This window comes from Excalfactoria chinensis, chromosome 18 (genome assembly GCF_039878825.1).
Source record: "Excalfactoria chinensis isolate bCotChi1 chromosome 18, bCotChi1.hap2, whole genome shotgun sequence".
Classification (NCBI taxonomy): domain Eukaryota; kingdom Metazoa; phylum Chordata; class Aves; order Galliformes; family Phasianidae; genus Excalfactoria; species Excalfactoria chinensis.
The window spans coordinates 4,469,706-4,487,832 of record NC_092842.1 but is presented as its reverse complement, the minus strand read 5'-3'; the positions used below and the strand labels follow the sequence as shown (position 1 = coordinate 4,487,832).

The 18,127-nt window shown below is 43.5% G+C and overlaps 1 protein-coding gene across 25 annotated transcripts in view; it reads left to right on the top strand.

Annotated features, from left to right (window-relative positions):
- Nucleotides 1-18,127, top strand: part of FNBP1 (formin binding protein 1) — an 85,884-nt gene that overhangs the window by 34,008 nt on the left and 33,749 nt on the right. For all 25 annotated transcript variants that reach the window (XM_072352999.1, XM_072353000.1, XM_072353008.1 and 22 more), the window contains exons 5-6: nt 8,168-8,230; nt 9,050-9,154. In XM_072352999.1, the coding sequence (XP_072209100.1) occupies nt 8,168-8,230; nt 9,050-9,154 (168 nt within the window). The remainder of the gene's footprint in view (nt 1-8,167; nt 8,231-9,049; nt 9,155-18,127) is intronic.

The window sequence follows — 18,127 nt, the reverse complement described above, 5'->3', positions numbered from 1 at the left end:
CTGATTGTAAGCATTGTTGTTAAAAATGCTTGTAAACCAGGTATAAAATGGCTAAGTGAAGTTCAGCAGGCAAGTGAGCATCAGACCACATCCATTTCTCACTTACATACAGTAGCCAAACTACTGGAAGGTGAAAAGTACTCTTGCTAGTCCAGCAAAAATGTCAGCATTTATAAATAGCCCCACTAGACATTAGGGGTACATTAAAGTGCTTTGTGAGATCAGAGTCTGAAAATGTCCATGTTTTCCTAAGTTTAATATGAGAATAAGTCTGTCAACAGAGCAATGGAATATACAGACATGTCTTTCATTTGCAGAATGGTGCTTAGTCTTTCAGGCGCATATTTGGCCAGCAGCATGTTTTACATATAGCTGGGACAGGAGAGTGACCTTGGCCATTTCTATGACCTTTTGTTCTGCATGAACTCTGTACAGTATGCAAAGCCATGAAAGAAAAAACAATCTGTATGGCATTTGTCTGTCACTTCTAATCTTGTTACCTGATTTTTAAATTACAAGGATTTATGAAGTGATTGGAATACCTATTAGGGGGTTTAAATGTAATTATGAAGGGCTTGGTATCTTATAAAGAATGTAGGCGCTAACTGTATTTCTTCTTTGCTTTATTTGTGGAGCTTTGTTGTAAGTTTGGCTCACAGGGTGAATGACAAGCAAATTACTTTAATATCCAGCTGGAAGGATCTGATGGTCTGGTTACCTGCTGCTGCTGCTAAGTCAGCTTCTAGCAGAAGGTAGATGTCAGTCATGGTTGCTTGTTTTATTCTTGGAACATGAGTATAAACTGTGAATTGTGAATCCTTGTCTGAAAAGGAAATTGCTTCTCCCTTCAGGCATATTTCATACCATAAAACACAAATGCATCAATCACGCTCGGGTCTGCACGGTGATTGTTGTGGAACTATCAGAGGTCCGATGCTCTGGCAAAACCTCATGAGATACAAATTGATGAATAGCTTGGAGTTTCTAGAAATGTTGCTGGCAGAGCTCGCATGCTCACTGTTTGATACATAATCAGCTGTTATGTAGAAGCTGCTGTAAGTAAAAGGTGATCCTTCCTGAGGTTAGGACCACAGAAAGGAACTGGAGGACTCATTCTTTTTCATTCTTGTATCATTTGGATTGAGTATTCAAGTGTCTGAACACCTGTAAAACAGAGCATCAGTCACAAGTTCAGTTTTATTTTGCTGTGCATCCTTCTTTCATAGGATTGCCCCCACTGGCATTAACCCTGCATCGGGTGATGTTTTGTCCCTGCGGTCTCTGGAGTTAAACATCCACCCTGCCTCCTCTTTGCCTTCATTGTCTGTGTGTAAGATGGAGAAATCCCCGTACTGTTTCAGTTCTTCCCTACTCTCCAGTGAAGTGAAACTCTTTAAAGTACAGTTCCTCACTTTCACTTCTTTCTGGAGTCTCTTGATCTAAGACAACACGTGCTATTGTCGTCTTCAGCAAGGATCTTATTGGCTGTTTTCAAGCTGAAATTTCAGTTCCAGGCCCCTCAAGAGAGACACATTAGGTATTTTCTCAACTCTAGCTAAGGAAAGCCCTCAATGCTGTAATTTCTCTGGACAGAAACTGATACATTCATTTCTGGGACAATTCTGATTTCAGAACTCTGTTCACAAGCTGGGTCTGACTCGGTCCTCTCTGGCAGCATCTGCTCCCTGTCTCTAGGTAGCCACTGCTCTCACATCAGCTTTGCTAAAAATGTATTTGGGAGTCATGAACTATCCCTCTTGTTACTGCTTCTGCTTTCACCTCTACCTCCACCTCCCCTCGGGCACTGGCTGGCTCCATACAATCGAGCCTGAAAGTAAAGTAGAAGCCAGCAGCTCTGCTGCAGACTGAGCTGGTGCAGCACTGGGACCCTGTGGTTGGGAGAGAATTTACCTGGTGTCAATACGTTCCATTTTGTGTCAGGATAGAAGCAGAGCAGGGAATGAATGCATCCTTATGGATGCCGCAGGGGCAAAAACGGTCTGGTTCTTCGCAGTGGAGCATGTGCATTCATACTGGGGGTGTACGTGTCAGAGAGCTTTCTGTTTCTTGTAGACTCTCAGGTGTTGATGAAAAGTAAATAATTGGAGGAATTCTGGCACATTGGTTCATTCTGAATAGTGCCCTGTTCTACTAATAGTCCTGTGGTTTCCAGCAGGATTTCTCACGGAGCGTTGCACTGTGCAAGCATGAAACACGATGGCAGAATACAGCGCTGTCATGTGCACAATGGATTTTCCGATCTGAGCTATGGATGTGCTTCAGGCTGTCTTCCAGAAATTACAAACTCAATAGACAAAGTGGGCGGTAGGAAGGGGAAAAGATGTGTTGAAAGGAAATGCTTTGCCATGCTTCAAACTTTGGGTTGATTGCATCCAAACTGAGCTTTCCCCAGCTCTTGTTCTGTTACCACTTAAAGTTTACAACACGAATGGGGGTAGATGTATTTCATTTAAATAGGGTGTCTAAATTAGAAATGACAATGGACCACCAAACCTGCAAGTTACTGTAGACATTATTGTTAGTATATTCTAGCTTTATGCTCCTTATTGTCCCTGTTCACATTTCCAAGTAGGCATGATAAGCTCATTCTGTTTGTCTGGTGCAGCTGATGTCGTCTCTGGAGCCTGAGAAACATAGATCTTGGTAGTTTGTGACTCCTTTGGCATGTACCACTCCAGGAGACAACTGCAGCTGAATTATCATCAGCTTTGCTTAGGTTCGAACTTGTTTCAGCAGAGTTGCATGTTGAGGTGAATAATGTTCACTCTGAAGACCGCGCAGGAGAAGGAGGCTGTGTCACAATACTAAGAAGAAGCTGTGATGAGTGTGCAAAGATGGGTGTGTGTTTCATGTCACCATTCACAGCACTGTCTTATACTACGTTATTACCAATGAGAACGGTAGGACCTCAAGACCACAGTTGTTATTCTTGGAAACAAAGAATTCTCAAGAGACTATTTCCTATCTTTGCTGTCAGGAAAGGAAAAGCATTTGTCAAGGCTTTTTGCAAATTAAGCTGGGGAAATTGAAGAAAAGATAGTGTTCTCTGACTTCCATCTCTATCAGTGCTGTTGTCACTGGTTGTTATTTTAAGTATCAGTTGTGCCAAAAGCGTAGATAGTTTGATAGAGAAGAGGAAGTGTACTGAATGCTAGGTCTGACTTTATATTGTCCATCCTTATGGGCTGAGGATGCCAGTTACAAAAAGTCAAGGTAACTGGTTTCTGCTCATGTAATCTAGTTTGAACATGGAAAACAGAAGGGGAAATGAAATGGCCTTGTACTGTATATCTCTTAAATTCTTGAACAGGATGTTGTCAAATGAGCAGCATGCCATGCGTATAAACTAACTAGATTAGTTTTTCTGATTATATTACGTATAATATATACGGTTTTCTGATCTTTAAGTCTTTCATAAGTCAGCTATTTGCTGTGGTTGGGTTTTGGTCCAGCACCATCAGCCCTGCTGTCACACTGCTGTGTGGCTGAGCCAATCCTTTCTGCCCAGGAGCTCCTCAGCTGGAAGAACTGGACTGCATTGTGTGGTTCTGTGTAAGATACTTCGAAGTACATCTTGCTTTTCTTGGAACTCTCTCAAAGGGTCTCGCAAAGAAAGTAGATAAGTCATCTTCTACCAAGCTTTTCTTGTCTGCTCTGTGAGTCTGTGGCTCTATCAGCCCTTGTGGGTACCAAGAAAACTTGGCAAACATCTCCCTCTGCTCCTTCTTGTAGTGCTGTTGGCAGTGACAGGCGCTCTATTGTAGGTGACTCGCTAGCTGCTCCCAGGGCTTTCATCAGCATGGATGAAATCTGAGCCTAACAAAAGTCAATGAGAGTTTTGTCCTGATTGCGCAGCAGCCAGGATTTCTCCACAGCTGTTACAAATACAGCACAGTGACAAGGAGAGCGCACCGACTGGTATGGCTTGGTTTAGAAATGAAATGCTTGGCATACAGTTTGTTGTTGCCTGGATTTCCTGCTCTTCTAAAACTCTGCTTCCTTTACTGTACTGCAGCAAAACGTTCCTTCAGCTGGGATCCTCTGGAGTGTCCGTAGTCATGGATGGAGGTGCCTGACCTGAGGGTGGCTGTTGCTCAGAGCACCCTCAGCATCCTGAGGATGTTGTGCTTCAGTGCATAAGGAAAGAGGACAGCTGTGGTCACACAGCCAGTGTGGCTTGGGCTTTGCTGCTGTGTTTTAAGCTATTTAGTAGGTCTGATACTTGGATAAAGTAGTTTTCAGGAAAATCTCAGAGTTGGCATGGTGATTGCTAGCGTAAGTCTCTTAAGTGTAGATTAAAAGGTGGTTTGGGGAGATAAAGTAATGAACACTATCAAAAACAAACCTTTCCCTGTGGTATTTTATTAACAATTTATGTGCTTGCAGGTCTTTGTGCGAGTGAAGATTTAGAAGTGTTCTCACTGTTACGTGCTCCCTTGGTTTTCTTCTGTGCAGGTTTTGTAACCTGTTGTACCACTGATTTTATTAAACCTGCCACGTGGTTGTTTATTTTTTTTTATCCAGAACTGCTTTTTCATCTGCATTTCCAGTGCTGTGAATGTAGAAAGGAGTCTGGAGAAAACTGCAGCACTTAAACAACCAGCGCCACTGTTGCAAATGCCTGAGTGGCTGCTTGGAGTGTGATTCATTACCTTGGTATCTCGCTTGTGATCTGAAAGGCTTTAAATGGAAAGCCTGATTAGGGTGTATCAGTTTGGCTGTTCAATTTGGAGGAGGAAAAAAGCCTGTATTATATCAACTCTTCTAAATTGATTACTGCAGTGTGCATGACTAACTGGGATGGTAGTTTTCCGTACCATTTGCTGAATCATTTGTTGAGTTCCTGTTTGCTCAATCACTGTGTGTGGCATAACTAATTATTATTTCATTTGATTAGGAAAGAAAGAAAGAATCCTTAAATCGTGCATCTTGAAGCCATATCAAGAAGGAAATAATCTTTATTTTTACTCAATAACAAAAACCAAACCCCAAACAGCTGAAAGGCCTTTGCTGCATCAGAAGGTTTTAACGTATGTAAAAGGAAATGGGATTGCGGAAGTTGAAGATAAAGTGGGGTTGGAGGAAGCTGCACACTTCCTGTATGACTCTGAGTGCATCACTTCACTGGATCTCAGGCTTTTTAACCATAAAATTGGGACAGTGACAAAAACGCAGGTAGCTGAAAGGGCCTCAGTGCTATCACTGTATGTAAAAGTGATGTTTTGGGATGCAGAAATCATCCTTTGAGTGTAAATGATTTGCAAAAGCCGAAGTGCTCTGAATATGTGGAGTACAGTCATTGTGTGTGGCTCTCTCCCCCACGAGGATATATGGGTGTCAACGCAACAAGAATGAAGAGTTATGAGTAGATTCAGAAAACGATTGAACTTAGGAGAACAAACCAACAGGCTGCGTTCAAGTGGAATCTCCAACATGTGGTTCACCTGTGTACATCAGGCTGTCGCTGCACATGGGCTCACCGGTTGCACTATTTAATAATCCTCAGAGATGCCCATTTTACATCCCATTCCTGTAAAAAGAACTTCTCAAAAATGCAGCAGAATATGAACAGCCATGCAGCCTTCCTGCTCGGACTCACTGCTCTGCTGGTGTGTTCTTGGGCCGCTTTGTAGCTCTTTCCTTAAGACAAAGTGGGAAAGAAGACGGATGGCTCCTGCAAGAATGAAAACTACGCTGCTGATTAACAACAAAGGAGTTTAAAAATAGGATCTGAAGGCAGTTTTGTTACTTGATATGCTCTTGATTTCAAGTTCATCCTTCAGCCCTTGTATGCAGCTGTGTTCTGTTCAGTAACGGGGTGTGTTCTTCCCTGAGGTCTGTGGCTCATTGGCAGTGTTGGACTCCAAGCAGCCCAGCTGCTCCCTGATTCAGTCCCTTCAGACCAGCAAAGTCAGAGGTGGAGGAGAGGGAAGCACACAAGGAGGGGATGAGGGAGGCGATAGGCAGGAAGTGCAGCATGGAGACAGCCAAGTTAGTGTTATTTGTTTTGCTTCACTGCTCAGGATTTCCACATATTCCATGCTTATCAGCAAAATGTTTAAAAATGTGGCGTTAGATTGTGGTTGTTCCTTAGAACAGTTTTCTTGAGCTCTTAATTACAAAAGCAAGCCCGAAATTGTGAACGTTTCAAATCCTCCTAGCAAGGAAGATAGAGCACATGGTCACACACAGCACTTAAAGGAAATGGGAATCTACAAAAGGAACTGAGATCTGCTTGGAATTTTCCTCCACCACCCAGCAGTTTCACTGTCGTGTTTGTGATTAAATGTCACAGTGCAGTGACTGAGCTTTGGAGAAGCATAGCATGGTCTGAACTCCCCAGGTACTGTCAGAGCTGGTGACAGATGGGGCTGGCATTCGCTCCTTGCCTGCACTTCCCTCAGCCTCACTGCTGCATGCTGACTGCTCACGGAAGGTGGGAATGTGGTGGTTGATCTGAGTGCTGCTCTGCTCACAATTAAAGCATCACTGGCATTGTGCCTCTCTTCTCCAGGAATGGTTGGGTAGAGATGGACAACATCCAGGATGTGGAAACTGTTGTGTCCCTCTGTTCATCTTTGAGCTACACACACCTCCTTGATAATGGGGTTTGGGACTGTGTATAACACTGTCTGGAGTGCTTGGAGCAGTGCATTGCTTGTTCATTCTTGCAGACACATTGAGGCTTATTATGATTTTAAGGCAGTAGAGGTCTGTTGGATGTGGTATGAGAGAATTGCAGTTTTGTGGCTATTTGTTTCTCATGCATTAGGGCTGGTTTGTCTGGTGGAGGCTGAAAGGCAGTGGGGAGGCATTGCTAGCATGTTTGCTCCAAAAATCTGCTGCTCAGACAGGGGGAACAAGCTGCTGCTGCAGTGGGAAATGCACAAAGTCCATCATGGCCAGTTGGAAGGAGACTGCCTGCAAGCACTTCATAACTTCAGTGGTTTGTGGAAGGCTTCTGTTCTGAACTTTGGGGTTCTGTAACCTGACATTGACATCGTGTTACTTAAGATGCATTTACCATCTGATTCTGCATGTGCCAGACAACGTGAACCTGTTGCAGGGATTAACTGGCAATACTAGATCTCTGTTTTTGAATTTTACTCTGTAAGACCATGTCTGTGTTTGAGTAAAGCATCCTACTTGCTAGTAAATAAGGCAGTGGGTAGGCATCTCTCTTGCCATTATAGATTGTTATTTATTTTGCAAGGTGCTTGGTAAGGAGAGCAGCCTGTTGTAACAGTTGGTTGGGCACTGCACGCAGATTTCTGGTCCCTATTTACAACTGTGTCATTGATTTATGCAGTGATCTTTGACAAATTGCTTACCCTGAGGACAAGTGAGGCGTGCGGAGGATAGAGGGAGGAGTATCTAAGGCATATTATGTTCTCTGATAAAGCCCATTGTGTAAGGGCTAAGAACTGCAATTTAAACTGACTGCAATTAATATAATGATGAGCCTTGCTCCAAAAGGCATGTCAGGATATGTTCCTTGTCACTCAGCAGCTAGCTGACATCTCACATTTCAGAGCTTCTGTAGCACCACGGTTTGCACACACACAGTGTATGGGAGAGAGTGGCTGCTGGTGGACTCAAAGCACTGAATACATCTGGAGAAATAAAGAGTTGGATTAACAAATACTCAGAGATTAGGAAGAAAAGGTTTTCTGTTGAGTCTGAAGGAAAGTCAGGACCAACACCAGTTGTTAGAGTGTATTAATCAAGGGCATCTTGGTACATTCCATGCAGAGATAAATTTTAATGTAGAGTTAATGTACAGTCAGTAACCAAAGAGATCCTATTCGCTTAAAAGTGTTTCAGATTTCCTAGTGTGGGAAACCAAGAATTACGAGATACGGTGAATAATGCAAGGTAGAATTGCTAAAAGGATTAATTGGATTTAAACTAACTAACCACTATAATAAATGCAAATACACATCTGCAGCCTGCTGAGAGACATCAGATAGTCATCATACACCTGCTCCGTTTACCAGGGTTGCAAAACACAACTGTCAGAAGAATTTCTGTTTTATGCTGGAAAATTATATTCTGTTCTTCGTCGCTAGAAAAGAAGCCCTTGAACATAATTGGCAGTTTGGTTTTTTGTTGTTCAAAATGTTTCCTTTTCTCTCTTTCTAAACAGCACTTCCACGATGGCAGAAAGGCACAACAGCATATTGAAACTTGCTGGAAACAACTCGAAGCTGTAAGTGGGAATTTCCTCAGATGAGACGCTTGAGTCATTTTTATACTGTTTTCTCAAAGCTTTCCAAACCTCATATTTAGAAAATAAAGGCTATGTGGATAAAAGCTGGAAAACGTGATCTTTTAAAACTTCACAATGTAGAATACCCTCGTAGGCATTACAGTTTGTTTAAACAGCCCATTTGGCTTTCCATGGGGTCAGTCTGTTACAAGTAGCATCTCACTGTATCTGACTTGAAAAGCGTGCTAAGTGTTAATCAGAATGCAGTGTCCCTGAGGATCCTTTTCAAGGATTCCTCTGTAAGCTGAACTGCTCCATCCTGCATGCATAAATCCAACACTATCATAATCTCCTGAGGAAGGGGCTGTTTCTCAGATGTAAATGCGCTGGAATTTGGACCTCAGCATTCATTATGAACTGATGAGAAACTGTGAGTGGAGGAGAAGGTGAGGAAAGGGGACATAGGTAACTAAAAGCCCTACTTGCCAATGAATGCACCTTAGAAACTCCCTTGTTGTCTATTACAAAAATTGAGATTTAAGTGTTGGAGGGAAGTGATTTGGTAAACCAGGACTGAAGAAGCACGAATAGGGAAAGATACTGAAAGAGCAGAGATGTTGGTGGAATGAAGGAGTCTGAAGAATGGAATAAAAAAATGTGTTTAAGTTTTTTAATATGGAAATGTGATCCAATATAAACAAGCTAGTCGTAGAATCTCCTCAATTGTTACAGCAGATACTTCAGGGGTCAGTGATTGATTTTAAGTGGATTTTGAATCTGTGTTTCTTTGCCATATGAAAGATCCTGTTTTCCTTACAGAGTAAAAGGCGGTTTGAACGTGACTGCAAAGAAGCTGATCGAGCACAGCAGTATTTTGAGAAAATGGATGCTGATATCAATGTTACAAAAGCAGATGTTGAAAAGGTAAGCCAGAGGGTAGAGAAACTGTCTGTGAAAATTGTTGTGATCGGCTTAATTTCTCAGTCCTGCTGCTAGTATAAACCTTCCGAGGTTAATTTAAAATAGGGAGATCTCCCCAGCTGCTTGTGTTTGCATATAAATTATAAATGCAAGCAGTCAAATTTCTTCAGTAAGATGGTATCAGAATCTAACATAGCTGATGTGGCTCTGAATACATTTATGCAAAACTGATTTTAACTCAACCCCAGAGTTTTTAACAGCCAGGCATGTGAGTGCTCTCTGCAGATGATTGCCTATCAGTAGCTGTGTGATCCCCGTAGAGTTCAAGTTCTTTCCTTGCTGAGCAGCACTTCAAAATGTCCCGTGTCATTGACTGCAGGGATGTGGTACCAGGACTGTTGGTCCTTGATTTACACCAGGGCACCATTTCTTTTTGTGCATCTGCTCAAACAGTGCTGAAATGTAGACCAGAAAGACACAAAGATACAGTGTGTAAACGTAGCTTTGTCTTCACTGAAAAGTTTGGTTCACATAGATACAAAGTAGAATATTGAACATGTTTCTTAAAGGAAAAAAAAGCTGACATTTATTTGTATCAAACGTTTTGCTGCAAGAATGGGAAATGAAATTCTTTACAGTCTGAGATTGCCCCCATAAAAATAAAACTGCAGATTTTGCTCTTCAAGTACTCTGCTTCCATTCTGTTCTCAGTTAATCTCAGGAAGCTGCCCAATAGAATTTGTTCCTGCACCTATGGGATCTTAACAAGTTTCTAGTATGCTGAGCATCATGGAAGTTGAGCAGCAGTTGGCTTCAGGATTGCTATTAGAAAGAAGCTCAGGAGATTTCCAAGTGTTACTGAACATCACAAGGAACAAACAGCTTTGTGGTCTTGTCCTTTGATGCTTGACTGTTAGTTGAAAACTCTCCCTTCGAATCTGATTATCTGTCACCTTCTTTATTTGCCAGGGCACTCTATGGATGAATGTGTGTAGGGGGTGGTTAGAGTTGCAAGGCCACATGCAGGTTTTCCTGAGATCCAGAGAAGGATCATCTCTGCCTTATCTGTATAAAGTGATTCTAAAATACATTATTTGACAGATAAAATTAGGTCTGACCCCAGATTTCTTTTCTAAGCTCAGGTCATGTTAAAGGATCAGAGAGAGGTAACTTACACTGTGGGGGCAAGTAGGGGCTGAAACTCCTTAGTTGTGTTTAATGAGAGCCTTTTGTCATCAGAGTGAAAGGTAATGCATCTGGTAAATTCTAGGAAGCAGTCCTTACCTTGGTGCTCTTCCCCTGTAAAGTGGAGCAGAGAGTCTTCCCTTCTATATTTCTCTGGTTTTTGGTTGTTTTTATAGTGTGTATTAATAAAATACTTATTGCAAAATGAAGCTCAGCAGCATCTTGAAAGGCAGAAAAGTCCATAGCAATGATGTGTGTTGGCTGATCTCTGGGGAAGGCATTAGTCGGCTTTCCAGTCAGTCCGTGGAGTAGATGGAGAAGGAAAAGGTTATCAAAACGAGTGGAATGTGAAATAATATTACTGAACAGAGAGAACAGTGTTTTCCAAGTGCATGTGTTAAACTGGGTTCATCCATGCCAGGCTGTGAATAATGCCCTTTCTTTGCTGCGCTCCACCCGCGTGACAGGCTCTGCTTTACGTAAGTCCCCCAGAAAATAAGATCTTGTTCCCCTGGAGCTGCTGCCAGGGCTGCTCGCGTGGACTCACTCCAGGGAGATGCAGAAACTGCTGGTTTCCAATGAAGCAGTTTGATGACTTTTCCCTCCTTCTATTACAGCGGTTCTGATTTCTCCTGCCCCTCACAGCTTGGCTGCTGCAGTCGTGCTCCTGAAAATCTGTCTGGCCAGGAAAGCAGACGGCCTGGCTGTGTTCAGAGCCACCGCTGCTCACTTTGGCTGACCAAGGTGCTCTTCAGGCAGCGGGATAGGTTGTCCTCATTTCTTGGGCTTGAGATGGACGCCTTGGCTGCTTTTGCTTCTACCTGCCGATATCAGCAGGCGCCAGAGTTATTTTTTGTATTGTGCATTAATGGAATTAAAATTCTGCAGTGATGACAGTGAGAGATGTGATCAGAAAAATATGTTGCTGCAGATCCCTAATGCACTTAGTGCTCAACTGAATGAGGATCTAACCTGCTTGCATCTGTCCATCTTTAAATAGCAATAGCCTTTGACAAGCGCAGGAAGAAATTCTCTCAGTAGTGCTGCCAGCTACCAGCATTTAACATGGCCTTGCTGAAGGGATAGCTCTCACTATTACAGTTTGCTAGGGTTATGTATGCAGACTAATGATACAAAAGCTAATGGAGAAGACTTTCCTGGTTATTTCTCCAGGACAGTTCAACAAAATAGCATCTGGTACTAAAGCCCAAGCTGCTCCTGGGGAACCAGCTCCAGTTCAACACACTGCACACAGTTCTGTCTGTGCTGCTCTGCTATCTGCTATGGCTGCCTTCATTTCTGCTGCCAGCCAGGCTGTGGTTGATCTAAGGGAGCTGGAGTCTGGCTTTGCTTCCTGATGTTTCCTTTTTTGGTGTTGGTAATGTGGAGCCAAGGGGCTGTGTTCAGGTGTCAGCAGTGCTCTCAGGCTTTGTGCAGCAGTGAAATCAGAGGAGGGGGTTATAGCCATCGAGTTCCCCTTCCTGTGTGTGCATCGTCTCTAAATTGCAAGCAGTCAACATTCATAGAGAGAATTAAAGAGTGAATGTGCAGTTTGGCTCCAGGGTTTTCTCAGTGCAGTTCAGCAAAGTCAAGAGTTGCTGCGTTGCAAACAGCTCCACTGTGAAAATATTGTTATAAACCAAGGGAACAGTGTAACCTGCTGCTGAAAATCCTGGGAAGGTTTGTAGGTGTCACTGTGAGCTGCAGCTTCACTTGGCTGGCAGCGGGATGTGTGCTTTTAAAGCAGTTCTCTTTCAAAAAACCACAGTGGAGTTGCTTCAGTTTTTTGACCATTTGGGGAAATGGTCTCTGTCACCAGCGCCGAGTCAGTGTACATATAAGGAAGCGCTCTATTGTTTGTTCCTTCTCTTTAGAGCTGTAATCACTAAAAAGCTGACATCTTTATGGGATAACGTGGTACCCAGCAGGGCCTTTGCAGAGTTCTTCAATAAAATAATAATAATAATAAAAGTAAAGCTGTTATTTCTGAAGGTTTGTTTTTCAAAGTAGGTTTTTTCATAATCTGTTTTAAGAGAGGAAGTGGTTGGGGCCAACCATACAAAGGGATGGGACGCTTCTGCCTCTTGATTTGCAAAGCATTTGGGGGGAGGATGGTTTGAGTTTGAGGTTCTTTGTGTCAGGCAGAATCTCTCTTTGCTGAACAGTAGCACAGCCCTGTATTGGGGTCCAGGTAATGATTCTGCCAGAAAAGAACTTCAGCTGTGCATAGCAGAAAATGAGATGCGAGTTCCCAGGCTGCTGTCCTAAAGTCAGGGCTGACAGCTTGATTTGGGTTCTTTGTTCCTGATATGGTAGGAGTGGTTTTAATATTACCATAAATGTTCTGTGGATCTAGAAGGCAGTGAAAGCCTTACAAGTGCCAATCAGACCTTAATTCTCAGAAGTCACTAAGGTCCTGGCATTGCTAAATGCTTGAGTGGGAGTTTTATTTTCCTGTGTCTTTGACCGACTCAGAAAGTCTCAAATCTGCACCCAGAGAGCTTCAGTGATTCTGTTTTCTTACATACTTACCACAGCTGAACACAGGCAATTCTAAATGCAATATTGTCTGTGTTACCCCTCTTAGCCACAGCAGACGTGTCCATTTATGCTGCATTGGAAAGTCATGAGCTGAACCACTGGCAGTGCCTTACAAATCATAGACTTAGAAATACTGCTACTTTGAGAGATTCCTGGAATAAATTGATCTTCCTGCCTTTGCAAATGCAGTTCTGCTGTCAAGTGTTAAACTGCTTTTCCAGCAGCCAGGCTGCTGCGCTGCAGGACGCAAATCTCCTCATTAAGAATTTACACATTCTTACAATGAAGAATGAACTGAGCTGGGCCCCCAGAGGAATCTCTGATTGTAACACTGATAGCATCAGTGCAAACCCTCATATACTATTTGCAGCATGCTTAGTCAGAGAGCAAAGCAGGATGAAGTGTGTATCACTGAAGCGCTGCAGACAAACCAAAGCAGACTTCTCCAGCTCTGTGCTGAACTGTTGCAATGAAGACTGTTCTCAATGAAGACTGTGGGCAGCAGACTTGCAGCACAGCCAGAAGTGGTGGGTGCTCCCCTTCTGTAGACTATGGCTGCTCATTGAGCCCTATCTTTCAGGTCACTCTGTACCATCTGCCCCATGACAGTGGGGTTTATTGTATTGTTTCCCTTGCTTAACCAGCTTGGGGCATCTTTGCTTGGGAAGCACAGTGCCACAGGAAGATGATGTTAGAAGTGTTTCTGTCACTGGTGTGGTGAATGCTACTTACTGCAGTAAAGGATTCCAGAGGCTTTGCTTCCATGCTTTGCGTGCTGTGAATTCACCGAAGTGCAGCAGCAATGTCTCAGTGAAACATGTGGGTGCAGTGAGCACAACTTAGTCCTGCCCACAGCTCCAGAAGTCCCTCATCTGTGCATTTCTTACTGGAAGAGGTGGGTACTGTGTAAGACTCGTGTTCTTAGCACAGTGGTGAGATTTCATTATACTTGCTAGGCAGCTGCTTTCCTTTTTGTCCACTGACAGTTTGACTGAACCCTCCTGTATCTTTGCTTGTGAAGCGGATCCAAATTCCAAGCAATTTAAGGGCAGTCTTTTTTTGGTAGCATGATTTAAAGCCATTAGGTCGAGACTAACATAATCTCCCTGGTTTATGCAGACCCCAATCTCCTTTCTGAACTGCATCTTCCTAATCGGCAGTGCAGTGTGAAGGGAGTCCCTAAGCACTGTATTTGCATTTCTGGTAGAGTAAGCCTTGTTTACAACCTGCCATCAGCAGCCCTCTGCGATCATTCAGCAGCTGTTTCCCTTTTGGAGCCGTGGCTCATTTATGAGCTTTGATTTCTGGTGTAAGGAGTTGATGACTGCAGCATTATTAGCTGCAAAACATGCTAAATATCCTTTTGAATCCCATTCAGACACTGTTTGCGGTGTCAGGAGATCAAGGAACAGAAGCACCAGTCAGTTTTAGCATAGGATAAGGAAATCCATCTGAATTTGTTTCTTCTTTGAGGTGCTCCTCTGCAGTAATGCCCTACGTGGTTCTAACAGTGCAGCTCTACTGGGAGTTGAATTGCTAAATGGAGCGAGCAAGGCAGGGGTGTGAAGTGGAGAGCTAAGAACAGCTTTGATTTAAGGATCGACTGCAGTTAGAATTGAAGGTGTAGAATAAGTGGCATTCTTAGCTAATGCAAAGCAATTAGTTCAAGCTGTGTGGCTGGAAAGCTCCGTAGTCATTCCTTATTCTATCAAAAAATATTTTGACAGATTTCTTTGTAGAAGATCTTGGGGGGGAAGAAGCACGCCTCAGAATGTAGCTAATTGTCTGTAAGCTGTTCAGTTTAAGTGCATGTGTTGTACCCATAAGGCTGGGTGCTAAGGCTACTGAATTCATCTGGTAGCTTTCTTCAGTCCTAACTATTCCTTCTGCATTGGCAGTGTTTGTAAAATCGTTGTTGGAGAGAGATGGCTTGAGTCATGCCCAGTATGCAAAGTATGATCTAACAGATGTATTATGCAGTCCTGAAATAATTTTTGCTTATTTATATTCCATACTCACATTTATATATTGCAGAATATAATTGCTCTTGTTACTAGAACTAAACAGATCTCCAGGAATCATTCAAACAGTCGGCCAGCGCTCCAGATGCTTCTCTAGCATTCTCCTTGCTCAGTTCCAAGTATCCTTTCACCTGCTGTGCAAACACTTAATTCCTTTGTAACAAATTAGGTTGATTTATTTACTTAAACGTATCATCACGGGGCTGCTCTGGGCCAGCAGAGATTTGTGCATCTGACCACATCTCACCATTCGGTCACCTTGGCAGTTTGCACATTTAGTATTTGTGGCATGAGAACGACTGTGGAAGGAGACCAAATTCTGGGTTCAGGGCACAGTAGTTTCTGTAGAGCCTTGGAGCTGTGTCCTGATGTACCTCTGGTGCACAGCACAGCTGTGCTTGCTGCTGTTCTCTGCTCTTACATAACGGTCTTCCCTTAGATGGTTCTGAACACTTGTCGCACTAAACTGACAGGATCAATTGGATGGGACAGAAAAGAAATAGCAGTGCCTTTGTTTTATGCATGGGAAATGCAGCACTCAGATTTGTGCAAGGGAGTCTGCTACAGAACTGAGGTCTGAAGCCAGGCCAGCGAAGGCTTGGGCTTGTCCACTTACATGAGATTCCTGGTAACCTCGAGCTGTTGGGCTCTGTTAACCAGCTGAGGCTGTCTCTGGTTGTGCTACAGAACTGGCCCGGTGAATAGAAGGCTGGCATAGCTGGGTGAGTCCTAGCTGCAATCCTGTTCTCATTAGCAGTGCAGATGGGAGCAGTGCAGTTTAAAAGCTAGGTCCCTGTGCAGCCTGCTTGATGTGTTGTCTCTCATTAAGAGTTCTGGTGGTGGTTTGGTGCTTTAGTACACCTCTTATTTAGATTGGAGAAGTGAAGGTTCTGGGGAGACCTCATTGTGGCCTTCCTGTATTTGAAGGGAACATATAAACAGGAGGGGGAATGGGTGTTTCCGAGGGTGGATAGTGACAGGACAAGGGGGAATTGTTTTAAACTGAGACAGGGGAGGTTCAGGTTGGATATTAGGAGGAAGCTTTTCACCCAGAGGGTGGTGATGCACTGAACAGGTTGCCCAAGGAGGCTGTGGATGCCCCATCCCTGCAGGCATTCAAGGCCAGGCTGGATGTGGCTCTGGGCAGCCTGGGCTGCTGGTTGGTGAACCTGCACATAGCAGGGGGTTGGAGCTGGATGAGCACTGTGGGCCTTTGCAGCCCAGACCATTCTGTGATTATTAACATACACTGCTGTCATCTAGCAGAGTTAAGTGGGCTGCAGACTCACGAGATAACAGTTCTGAGAGCTGATTGTGAAGGTTTTCCACCACATCAGCTCTTTGCTCATTTGTATAGTTTGTTCAGCCAAAGGTTTTTAAGGATCCATGGGTTGTCAGATTTTTTTCTATTACTTTTAGTATTGAAAGCAGGGACTTGTCTTTGTCCTCTCCCATCTGTTATTTTCTATGTCCCGTTCTCCCTTCTTGCTTGCAGGAAAGCAATTTTTCTTTTTCTTTGCTTGTCAATTCAGCGAGACCAAACTGGTTATTGTAAAATAGTAAACAAAGGAGCTTGACTTGGAGGCTATGTAAATCAAAGCCTGCAGTCCTGGCCCTGTGTCTGAGCCTATGGCAGCATTCCCACTGTTATTAATGCTTCTATGAATGCTGCCAGCATTACCAATGGTGGAGCTGGTGCCTGCTCACAGCAGAGCAGCAGTGTGAGCTGGGCAGGGATAGCCAGAGCCTGCAGCTGAGACATCTGTGAGCTAGTGAGAGCATTCCTGAAACTGGTCAAGTGTTCAAGTCTGCCTTTATCATTAACTTATATTTGAAGGGATTGGGCAGTCCAAGAGGGGTGGATTTTTGTGTTTGTGTTTTAGTCTGCTCTTGGATTTCCCAAAGACCGATCTCTTTTGGCAGACAGTGGCTTGGCGGTGATGCATCTCACATGCTGTCTGGGTTTGTTGGTGTTTGAAAAAGAGGGGGCAGGAGAAAGCAAGCTGTCCCAGCGTCTTGACTGGAAACTGCCATCCTGGAGAGAGCAGCAACTGAGAAGCTGAACTGTGCCACTCAGTGCGGAGCAGTTTAATAGCAGCCAAAGCTTTCTGCTGCCCTTTTCAGTTATTCATATCACTCCCACCATCACAGCCTTGAGGAGCTGCATTTTTTTGTCTGTGTAAACCCAGAAGACAGTGTGTCTATTGACTCTCTTGCTGTTTCTGGAATGTGTCTTACAAAGTTGTTATCAGCAAAATATGCTTCATTCTTTTCTGTTTTGGAGACAGGAATGGCAGAAAATATGTGCGTGTGTGTATATATATATATGCATATATTTATATTTAAATTTCTCCTATGCTTACTTTACATATTAGTTTTATTCTGAGTTAGTTATAGAAAATACTGCTTTGGTAAGATTGTGTTTAAATCTGGATTGCTATGACAGTGGAAACCTGAAGCTTACCAGCACACTTGCTGCAGGGTTAATGGTGCTGCAGATGTTGGGCTGTCCTTCATTCCCCGGAGTGCTCCTCCTCATGAGAAGTGCATTAACACATCTGACCTCTGGGTTTCACTGCTGCAATGTGAGTTCAGAGAAGAACTACCTTAAGAAAAAACAGGCTTTGGAGGGGAGGTTATGCTCATATCCACTGCACATATTTATTTGGGGCTTAAAAGGTGGTACAGAGGTTCACTCGGAAGGGAAGGGGGTGTGAATTCCTTTGACAGATGTGCACAGAATCTGAGCACCTTTCGCAAAGAAAAGTGAGCTGCTTTTCTTCTCTCCCCAAGCCCTTTTAATGGATATGCTTTTTTTCCTACTTTTTCATGCTGCTGCAAGCGACCTCATTTATTTCTTTATTTATGTGACCTCATTTATTCTTCCTCTCAAGAGGAGGGGACTTTTTTTCCCCTCTAGTGTTATGAGCACCTAGCTCTCACTTCTGCTTTAACCAGGAGTGATCTGACAGTCTGTTGGTTCACGTGTGGTGCTGGAAAGCTGAGCTCATGTTCCATCATCCCATCCCCATTTAGAGGAGAAGTGAACCAACTGAAAGCTGCCTCACAGTGTCATCCTCCTACCTGAAAGCAAGGCCAGGTATTCCAAAGCCTTTCCTCCTGAGAATGCTGCTCCAAGTAGATATTTTAACGTTCATTCTAACGCCTGAGAAGTAGCATCTTTGAGTGCAAAAACAAGCAGTGAAGAAAGCAGAAATACGCTTTTCTG